Source organism: Brassica napus, chromosome C2 (assembly GCF_020379485.1).
Source record: "Brassica napus cultivar Da-Ae chromosome C2, Da-Ae, whole genome shotgun sequence".
Classification (NCBI taxonomy): Eukaryota; Viridiplantae; Streptophyta; class Magnoliopsida; order Brassicales; family Brassicaceae; genus Brassica; species Brassica napus.
Window position 1 is genome coordinate 56,424,687 of NC_063445.1, and position 11,332 is coordinate 56,436,018.

At 30.6% G+C, this 11,332-nt stretch overlaps 2 protein-coding genes across 2 annotated transcripts; one reads left to right on the top strand and one right to left on the bottom strand.

Annotated features, from left to right (window-relative positions):
- The first annotated feature begins 502 nt into the window (after positions 1-502).
- Positions 503-3,629, top strand: LOC125582521 (cyclin-dependent kinase B2-1-like). The gene is made up of 8 exons (XM_048749261.1): positions 503-547; positions 1,126-1,364; positions 1,646-1,849; positions 1,921-2,241; positions 2,339-2,711; positions 2,807-2,920; positions 3,016-3,173; positions 3,247-3,629. The coding sequence occupies exons 1-4, from the start codon at positions 503-505 to the stop codon at positions 2,135-2,137; spliced, it is 705 nt and encodes a 234-aa protein (XP_048605218.1). The 3' UTR covers positions 2,138-2,241; positions 2,339-2,711; positions 2,807-2,920; positions 3,016-3,173; positions 3,247-3,629.
- Positions 3,630-7,827: 4,198 nt separating this feature from the next.
- LOC106380120 (ethylene-responsive transcription factor ERF114) lies at positions 7,828-9,282 on the bottom strand. The gene is made up of 2 exons (XM_013819934.3): positions 8,813-9,282; positions 7,828-8,515 (listed from the first exon to the last, which is right to left on the bottom strand). Exons 1-2 carry the CDS (start codon positions 9,039-9,041, stop codon positions 7,986-7,988), a joined length of 759 nt encoding a protein of 252 aa, XP_013675388.2. The 5' UTR covers positions 9,042-9,282; the 3' UTR covers positions 7,828-7,985.
- Positions 9,283-11,332: the final 2,050 nt, after the last annotated feature.

Here is an 11,332-nt window from a genome sequence, read left to right on the forward strand (position 1 = left end):
CTTCTTTTTTTGTCATCTTTTTTTGGGAGTCTACTTTTATGAAAATAAATTTAAAATGATTTTTTTAAAAGAATTTCTCTTAAATTTATGGTTTAGTATTTAAAGGATGAAATTAAATTTAGAGTTTAATATATAAGGTAATTAAGTATTGAGTTTACTGATTTATAAATGTTATTTTGAAGATTTTTTAAGTACTATTTTTGTGATAAAAATTTAAAAATATTTGCTAGGTTTATCCCTTTTTGTTTGCTTAAAAAAATAACATTGTATGTATGCTATGTTGCAGAGGTACGACAACTTATTCGAACGCGATGCAAAAGAGGAAGCTTTTATCTCCGGTCAAAGTTTCTTAGAGCTAAATAATGCTTAGAGGCTGCTTGCCACAAGAAACCGGAAGGAATCACAACCAGCGCTTGAACAAACTATAACAATGTAGTAAACAAATATGTGTTAAGTGTCGTGATGTCTCTAAGTTTTGGGCCTAGAAGTTTCTAAAAATTGAATGGAGAGATGTTGTACGGCCGCAAAGATTGAAATCAGTAACAAGGTTGGTGAGGCCGGCGGTTCGCACCGGCACCGACTCACCGGCCCCTTGTTAAAAAGTCTAAACCTGTTTTTTTTATTTTATTATATTGACTTTTCCTACTTCTTAGGTATGCTCGTTGAATTCTAGTCTGTCGACTTGAGATTTTCAAAGTGTCTATTTCATTTATTACCAACCAAAATCGGACGCAGATAAGACATTTGGTGTTTTGTCTTGTTAATTCTTTTGTATTATTCATTAGACAACTTGTGATAAAGTAGACAATTCAAAGTACTTGGTACAAAGTATCACATCAGAAATTGAAAAATATTTTAATTGATATTCTATCAGTTTCAAATTAGATATTATTTTTCATAACAAATTAAAAACAAGTTTAACGTTTGATTTCATTTACTGTTAAAATTTCATAACATTTATTATTTTTAAAAAGTTTAATTAGAAGTAAAAGCGATAAAACTAATAAAAATTGAATTAAAATCATAAATTAACACTTATTTTGTAATGAAAAGAAATTATTTTACAATGATACTTAATTTAAACAAAAAATCTATCCTATACTAAAAGGGATATATGAGGAGTAGGGAGGCTGTCCACGTCCTCAATTAAATCAACCAATAGGAGACATTCGTTTTGCCACGTCATCAGTATTTGTCCTGAAGCTCGAGAAAGTCGGCGAAGGCACTTACGGGAAGGTTTACAGATCCAGAGAGAAAGCTACCGGAAAGACGCGTCTCCATGAAGACGAAGAAGGCGTTCTTTCCACCACTCTCCGCAATATCTCCATCTTACGCATGCTCGCTTGCGATCCTCACATCGTCAGGTTCGGATTCCCTCTCTCACTCTCTCTATTGGAGTTGTGTTAGGGTTTCGTATATCATAGTGTTCGTTTCGTTAGATCTCGATTTCATATTGCTTGGTTGATTCGTTAGATTGGAGATGATTGATCTCAGTTAGGATTTTGGATGATCAATTAGGATTCTGGAGATGATTCGTAGAGTTGATAGATCTCAATTAGGATTCAGGATGATAAACCACTGCATCTCGATCCTCAGTATCTGTTAGTTTCATCTATTTACTTATCTGATTGTTGATTTTCTTCAGGTTGATGGATGTTAAGCAAGGACTGAGCAAAGATGGCAAAACTGTGCTCTACCTGGTGTTCGAGTACATGGACACTGATGTCAAGAAGTACATCAGAAGTTTCCGTCAAACCGGAGACAACATTCCTCCCCAAATCGTCAAGAGCTTGATGTACCAACTCTGCAAAGGAATCGCATTCTGCCATGGCCACGGTGTGCTGCACAGGTATATAATGTTTACAAGTGAGAATGATTTAAGAGAGAAATCTTACTACTTTCTCTTGGTTTTGTTAACAGAGATCTTAAGCCTCACAATCTCTTGATGGATCCCAAGACGATGAGGCTCAAGATTGCAGATCTTGGTTTAGCCAGAGCCTTCACTCTCCCTATGAAGAAGTATACCCATGAGTTAATAATCTCTGTTGATCTGTTTGAGCTCAATGTCATTGTATCTGGTTATAAACTGGTTACCTCCAAGGCGATTTTGATCTGTTTTTTTTTTTCAAATCTGTAGGTGGGTATTGAAGGCTAGAAGCTCTATATTCACACGAGAAAGGATAAAAGAAGGTTAAGTGGCAGAAATTCTCAGGAAAAGCACCAGGACTTACCTGGTATCAGGTGGAATTACTAAATCTTTTCAGAATTGAAAAGATATATTTGTCATTTAGATAGCAAGATGTGATCTAATGAACAATATTTGAAATATCTGTTGCAGGCATACTTTGATGCGCCGGGGTTTAGTAATTTAAGTTTTCTTTTTCCATCTGAAGAAGATTCTTTAACGAAACAAGGAAAATAAATTAGTACGTATTCCTCTTAGTATCACTAGACATGAAAATAAAAGTTTTGTGCTCACTTCACCACCACAGGTTAGTTTATATCTAACTTAGCACCAACATCTTATGCTCATTTGGTATTCCTCTTACTATCACTAGACATTATAGACTGCATACTGGGAAAGTTAACACTGAAACATCACATGAGTGGTGCTATATCTCATGTTCCAAGAGCTCCTGGAAACTGCAGCGTGGGCTTTCATCTTTCGTGTGTGGATCTTATCATGATGAAAAAGCTGTTGGCATTGTAAGGTAATCTATGATGAAATTGGTTTCATACATGATTTAGGTATGCTCACAAAAAAAATCAGTTCACCTAACCAGTCGTCTCTCTCTTTGATGACAAGTACCGGGTGGAGATGGCAGTATCAGATGCATCCGACTCTGCTCTGTTTGTGGCTTTCGATGCTGAGATGAACAAGCTGATCAATGTTCCTGCTGCATGAGTGTCTCAAGACATGGTAACATCAATCAATTGGCCTCTGTTATTTGTGTGTAGCTTTAGTAAAATTGAAAGGACTGTTTAGTTATTTGTGATTGTCCAACATGGCACCAGCATGGAGGATGCACATAACATTGCCTTCCCACAGTGCCTCAGAGACATACTGGGGAGGGCCTTAACATTCCAGCAGAAACTTTCAAGGTTTAATTTCTCATCAAAGCATCAGTCATTCACCTTAACCAGAGCTTCCCCTTCCAGATTTTGCAGAGCAGGTAATCTCTCTCTATATTTACGTTTAAGCACTCCAAGCATTATTGTGTTATGTATACCCTTACTCCTCCACAGGGAGGTGATGAAAACACCGGCAATGATGTTCCAGGAGCTATATATAGAGATACTTCTGAAGCTCTTTAAAGAGGTGCTCCAGTCAACAACGGCGGACCCATTACTCATGTCATGGTGGAAGGCAAGAAACAGCCTCTAAACCTACCAAAAACCATGTTCGCAATGGTTAAGCTTCAGATTACTGGAGCCTAATGGAATGTTGCAGACTTCCAAAGCTGCTTTTTGTCGTTTTCTTAGAAAAAATCCTTAATAAATGTGTACTTGAGCTATTTGGCTATGTATTTCAGATGACTTAGAAAAGAGCCTCCTTCAATTATTTATGTGTACTTGAGCTATTTGGCTATGTATTTCAAATGACTTATAAAATAGACTCCTTCAACTAATTTATGTTTGCTTACACTTTTCAAGTGTATTAAACGAATAACTGGTAACAAAGTCAAATATATTGTTTCACCTGCTAGCTGATCCGTTAAAATGTCTTTTAATAGTTGTATGAATTGTTAAAATCTAACCTTAGCTATTTTGACCCGTTTTAAAGTGCATGTAACATCTCTTCTTAAACACACGTCCACTACAAGAAAGCTATGTTTATGTCCTTTTGCTGATATTGTTAACCAAAGAACTGGTAAGAGATACAAATATATTACAATTCCTTCGCGACGTCTTACATATAGAAAAGTATAACAACTCCTTCTCATCATATTATCGATAATTTGTATTAAAACAGTGAGAGCAAATACATTCCCAGACTCAACCACGTTGTATCTTAGGGTCACACAGCATATCACACTTTCTGTGATAAAAATATCTATGTTGTAGAGCAACTTGCGACAAAATAATACTCTGTCCATGAGGTTCCTTTGTGTACGTTTTTTTTAAAGCGGACCAATGAAAAATAATCGGCCAATGAAAAATAATTAATCAAACAAGTAATAAAAGAAAGATATAAACCTTAGATAGAGTGTCCAGACGAAAATAATAGGCCAATTGTTTTTACAAAATGATCATTTAACTTTTAACTTAAACAATTATAACCGAAAATATTATTTTAGTGAAATATATTATTTATATAAATATAATTATATTTTTTATTTACATAATAGTTTGTAAAGAAATATTTAGTGTAAATAATATCATAATTTTATAAAATACTAAATAAAATTAGGTTGGTTTTCAACTTTCACAAATAAAAAGTATTATTTGTAAACTTAAAAAAGAATTTATCAAAAATATTCTTTTTCAGGAGAGAAAATAGAAAAATATATTGGAGACAAATCCATCTCTTTATGAAATTCCTCTATTTTAGAAAAAAATAGAGGAATACACTGAAGATGGTCTAAGGCATGGCCGAGGTAAATGATCGACGTTGAGATTTCAGGTTTTCTGATTCTTACTATTCTAATGTTTTAATATAATTTGAATATTCCATTTGCTCTATAATATAATGATTTAAAAATATTTTTTGTTTCACTATATAAATTGTTTTTATATTTCAATGTAACTTTATACTTATTGGATACTGAGTGGCCAATTAAATTATGTAAATTACTGTGTAATTGATTAAATTTATCTATTAAATGACAGTTTTCTAAAATAATAACTTTAATATTACATATTTTAATTAAAAATAGAGGATATAAGCCTCAGATAGAGTGTCTACGTAGGCGAAAATAATCGGCCAATGAGAAACTATATTTTTCCCATGTCACCTCCTCTATTTGTTTTTACAAAATAATCCTTTAACTTTTTACTTAAATAATTATAACCGAAAAATAATTTTTGAGTGAAATATATTATTTATATAAATATAATTACATTTTTTATTTACATAATAGTTTGTAAAGAAATATTTAGTGTAGATAATATCATAATTTTATAAAATACTAAAATATATTGGGTTGGTTTTCAACTTTCACAAATAAAAAATATTATTTGTAAACTCAGAAAATAATATATCAAGAATATTCCTTTTTAGGATAGAAAATAGAAAAATACATCGGAGACAAATCCATCTCTATTATGAAATTTCTCTATTTAAGAGAAAAAAAAGAGGAATACGTTGAAGATGGTCTAAGGCATGGCCGACGTAAATGATCGACGTTGAGATTTTAGCTTTTCTAATTCTTAATATTCTAATGTTTCAATATAATTTGAATATTCCCTTTATTTTATAATATAATGGTTTAAAATTATTTTTTGTTTCACTATATAAATTGTTTTTGTATTTCAATGTAACTTTATATTTATTGGATATTGTGTGGCCAATTAAATTATGCAAATTACAGTGTAATTGATTAAATTTATATACTAAATGACAGTTTTCTAAAGTAATAACTTTTAAATATTACATATTTTAATTAAAACTGATTACATTATGAAACAGATAGAGTAATCTAAAAAGTAACTCTATATAGATATGATGACAAAATTGTAAAGTGGTCTCACCTTGAATTTATCTCATTCTGTACATTCCTAATTGTAAGGAGATAATCAAAATCTAATATTATGTTACTCTCAGTATATTAGAAATGGTCGAACCGTAAACCAATTAAGGATGATGTAAGTAAGACATAAAAATGTATTTCCAGTTATCACAAATATATAATAAATTGACAACAACTTAATTATGTCCAACATAGGAAAACATAAGACAACAGAGAAGAGTTTTCATACCTTCTAATATTGTAATATCTCACTATATTAGTAGCTAAATCAGTTTTCTCTAGCACAAATACTCACTCCATTTTTAGAGTTTATGCTTTTCTATCTCATGATATTAGTAGTTTGATAGTACTCAATTACACTAAAAAAGTCTAAATTTACAACATACACATGTTTTATTTACATTTTTAAACCTATTATCTAATTAAAATGATTCTAAAAAAAATTTCAGCATGAAGAGTTAAAAAATATACGATAAAATATAATACATAACGTTAAAAATATATTATCACTGATCACTAAAAAATCATGTTAGTAGTAATAAAAATGAAATGACAACACATTTATTAAACCCATAGAACGGCACGCAACAAGGTGTTATTAAATATACAAACTACAAATTAAATACTCTCAACGCAAACACACATAAAAATGAGACATCATATTTGGATATATTTAAATAAATAGTTTTAAATATATTATATTCTTGATAATTTTAAAATTACTTAAAAAGAAACTAAATTATTAAAAAATTAATATACAAATAAAACTAAAGCAATATTTTGTAGCGTCAAAATAATAAATGAATAAAAAATATCTTATGCTAATAAAATAGATTTTAGATTTTAAAGACTTCTAATTCATGAAATATTACAAAATTCAAAATTTGGTTATTACAATTAATATTTTACCGTTAGATATATTAAAATAATATTCTAGATCAATATTCAATTGTTAGTTTTCAACTATTACACGTAAAAAAATATTATTAAGTACATTTTTTTTAAAAGGGGGTTTTATATTTTAAATAGGTTATTGGAGTACTTTTTCTTTTCGTGAATTTATTCGAGAGGAGATTCCGATCTTTTAAACTAAGATAATTTATGTTCTATACATTATTATATTTTTTTACATAACTCTAAAATCTCAGACTTGATTTTTCATATTTTATTAGTTAATTGTGTTACATATAATAGAAATATTTACTTCAAACTAAAAATATTTAAAAAAAAATTAAAAAAATTAGTTATGTACAATTTAATATACAAAAATTCACATACAAATAAAAATGATAAATATAATAAATTTAAATATATCATCCGCGCGTAGCGCGGAAAAAAGATCTAGTATATATAAAAGATTAATAAATCCACATATTACTAATTGATTTTAGGTTAAAAACTCATTTAACTTACTATGGTACCAGAGATATTCTGAAACTAAAATAATATATTAAATAGATAAATTAATTTATCTATTACCAATTGATTTTATACTGGAACCGTATTTTATTTAATATTTTTATTTCATTACTTCTATTTTGGTTAAAAGATTCAAACACATGTCACTGTATATTTTTTAACTTTATATGGATAGTCAATTTGATAGAGTTCCACTAGTGAATCAAGTGGTGTAAGACTTCGAAGTCCAGCTCAAGTGGATTTCATCATCAGATATTTCGTTGAGGGTCGAGACCGTCCAGCAAAGTTGTGACGGTGCCTATCACGCGTCTTAAGCCGATCATCGATCGTGAAAACTAATACAACCGAAAAAAATAAAAGACAATTCTTTTTAGTAGTTTGGAGTTTGCATGATGTTGAAGTTCACATGCATGTATTGTTGGGTGCCGAATCTTGTAATTCACACGACAGATTAGTCGTTGATTTTGAAAAACTATTTCATGTCAACTCGTCATAATGGTATTTTTTGCACTTAACTTTGTTATTTTATGGTAATAATAACAGATAACTAAAACGAGGTTTAAGCTTGGTTGTAAATACGTTAAATGGAACTATGGAACACACATATATAATTTATGTAAGAAAAAATTTAGCAGATCAGATGAGATTTTATACCACCTCATGAGCTCAGTAGCTTGTGTTTGCATTTGTAGGACGATAAAATGAACTAGATTTGGTATGCGTTTCATGTAATATCTAGTTATATTCTATGAAATAAAAGTTACACTTTCAAGAATCTTTAACCAACAAAAATAAGAGTGCAAAACATGAAAAACATTCAAGAATCATAACATCTCTTCATGGCAAGTAACACAAATTAACCTCTTATATATCATTTCAATAACCCGAATGTGGAGAGGAAGAAGAATCTCCAAACCGCCAAAATCTAGCATAATCTTGCTCTTCTTGTTGCCTAGAAGAGCCACCAGAAGACGAAGATGTCGTTGCAGCAGTAGTAATAGTTGATAAACTATGATCATGAGACATTGAAACACCGTTACCGTTACCGCTACCATAACCACCACCCAAATTAAAACTTAGCATATCACTATTACTCCCATCTTGATAATACTGGTTATAGTATGGTATATTTTGCGTCTCACTTTGATTTGAGGAGTAACAAGTAGAGTTTGATAGTTGATTGTTTATAATATTGCTTCCTAGCTGAACCCTTTCAGGGAAGTTGAGTTTGGCTTTGCTTCCTTTGAACTTAAGAGCTGCTTCATCATAAGCTAAGGCTGCGGACTCAGCTGTTTCAAATGTCCCTAGCCACACACGTGCTGCCTTTTGCGGATCTCGAATCTCAGCTGCCCATTTTCCCCATGGCCTTTGCCTTACCCCTCTATAATGTCTCGTCCTCAAGTTCCCTTAATATCAATCACAAATATTAATATTGCATAGTAAATATATATGCATAGTGTATGTGTTTAGATGTATATCATCACCTATTGGTGCTGACTAATTGAAACATTTACTAATATGGTCATGCTATAACTGCATCTCCAACAAACCATATCCAAATTAGTCAAATTACATTTGATAATACCATAATTTTAGTTACAAGCTTTCTCTCCTATAAAAGTTTGAGATTTACAGCTGCTAGCTATGAAATTTTCACAAAAATTCCAAATAATTTAACATAGACATGAGATCTATATATCTACCTTGATCTTGATGAGTAGGAGCAACTGTTTGACTAGGGTCTTGTGGATTATACACAGAAGGACTATCGTGAGAGCTGCCTTGACCGATTACTTGAGACAAAGCGGAGACCATAACACGCATGTCGTGTTTAGATCGAGCCGAGTAGACAGGGAATAAGTTCTCATCTTCCTCGGTTCCGTCATTTTCCTCGCCTCCAAAGGGCATATTCCCATTGTATCGAGGATCCATTTTGCTAGATTTGATTTAAAGTCCGATAGAGGATTCAGAGTTTAGGGTTGTTCTTTGGACATCAAGAACAAGAAGGCGATGAGGAGAAGAAATTAGGTTGAAGTGAATCAAGAGAGAGTAAAGGCTTTTTGGAGTGTGCAATATTCTGAGTTTTTTTTTATAGAGGAAGGTTGTCTACGTGTGAACATATGACCTTCAGCAATATACGTTTAAGTTTGGCTTTCTCTTTTGTCTTTAATTATATATGTTTAATGTACTTAGTGTTATTATTGTATAGCTAGTAATAGAAAACATGTTTCATTTGCATGTACGATTAGTACGGATCAATATATTGGGGCCTCGAAATGACGAAATGTATAATATGAGAATGTTTGTTAAACATTTCCTAATACGGAAAGTGCATATGTATTTTAAATATCAGACGAAAGGGATAATACTACACGAGATGGAGAATAAAATAAAGAAGAGGGGAAGATGCATGCATGTTCACGTTTTGTATGATTATTTTATCTTTGTAAAAGTGTTAAGAACATCTGCATCAATGAAACCCTTCTTTGAGTTCATCTTCTCTCCTAAAGTTCATCACTGTAGCGCAGATCCTACGTATCGTGGTGATTTACAATTAGTCTAATTTTTTTTTTTTTAAATAGGATAGGTGGCGATAGAGCTTTAGGAGAGAAGGGTTCATGTGATTGAGTTATTTTATTATTTTTTTTCTTGATTTCTGTGTGAACTCTCCCCATAAACCCTCAATAGGGGTGCTTTAACACACTCATGGACTTGAGGAAAAGATATATTATTATTTTTTGAATATTACTATAAAAATAAAAAAGAACTCGTGCTCGCAAGGATATAGTTGAAAGTTTAATGTTAACCGACAATTTATTTTTCGCCAAATATCGACATACATTCTCTAAAAAGATGAAGATGTTTTTTTTAGGTTTATATGTTTCTTTTGTGGATGGAACGCGATAAGACAAAAAAAATGGCAATATGAGTTTGCGTACGTGTGAAGTGAATCTAATTTTTAATTAGGGGTTTGACTATAAGTTTGCAACACAAAAGAAGTTTTAAAAACTCCGAATCCAATAAATGTGTACACACTCCTATCGACATACACAAAATGGCACCTTTAAGTTTGGCAGCAGTGCAGAATTTTTAGTGAAAAAATAACATTTTGACAAGATCTTGTATTAATTTATATATATATTGTTAATTTTCTTAGCAAAAAAATAATATATATTGTTAATTTAATTAATTTTTAACCTAAAACTAATTGGTGATAAATGAATTGGTATCCATCCTATCTAAAATGTTTTTAGAAACAATGCTATGACAAATTCATATGGGTAATTCTCTCAAATAGGTTTTTTAAAAGTTTTTGTCATAAAAATAACATTCGAGTAAGAAAATAACCAAAATAGTTTTTTTTTTAATTTTTTTTTAAATTTTTAATATTTATTTTTATCTTTTAAAATTTGAAACCCTATCCCGAAAACCTTACCCCTTAACTTTAAATCTTAAGTCTAGATTAATTAACCCTACGATAAAAATGTATTTTTACTTTTTAATAAAAATTATTTTGGTCGTTTTCTTCATTGATGGCTATTTTTGTGAAGATAAACTAAAAAAGACTATGCTAGGAAATTTCTCAATTCATATCAAGACATGACTGGTTCAAACGCAGCGGCTGCGGTTGTGGGAGTTTGCGGATGCGGATGATTGCAGTTTCTAGCGGGGTTTAAGAGATTTGTATGACTGGTTCGGCAGTTAAAAATTGGTGCGTTTACAGAATACTTATGACTGGTTAACTACCAAATGCTGCAACGGCTAAATAATATATTAACAATATTTACATTTTATATAATTATAAAAATATCAAAAATCATAATATTATAATAAATATAAAAATTATATTTAGAAAGTTATAGTTTTAAATTTTTAAAAATTATAAAAAGTATTTTTATTTTAAAATTTTATAATATTAATTAATATATAATAGATGTATTTTAGTATTTTTATAATTCATATTTAAAATTTTATTGAATATTTTTATTTTTGTATTTATATTGTTTAAAAAAAATGTATCATCCCGCAACCACAAACTCTAGCTGGAACAATTTTTGAATTTTTGAGGTTTAGAACGTTTTGAAGCGGTTTAGAGCGGTTTAAGTGATTGTTGCAAAATGTTAACAACCGCTACTAACCACAAAAATTGCGTTTGCGGATGGTAGCGGGGAAACCAGTCATACCCTGATATGTTAATATCTAAAATGGTTTGCTAGTAAACA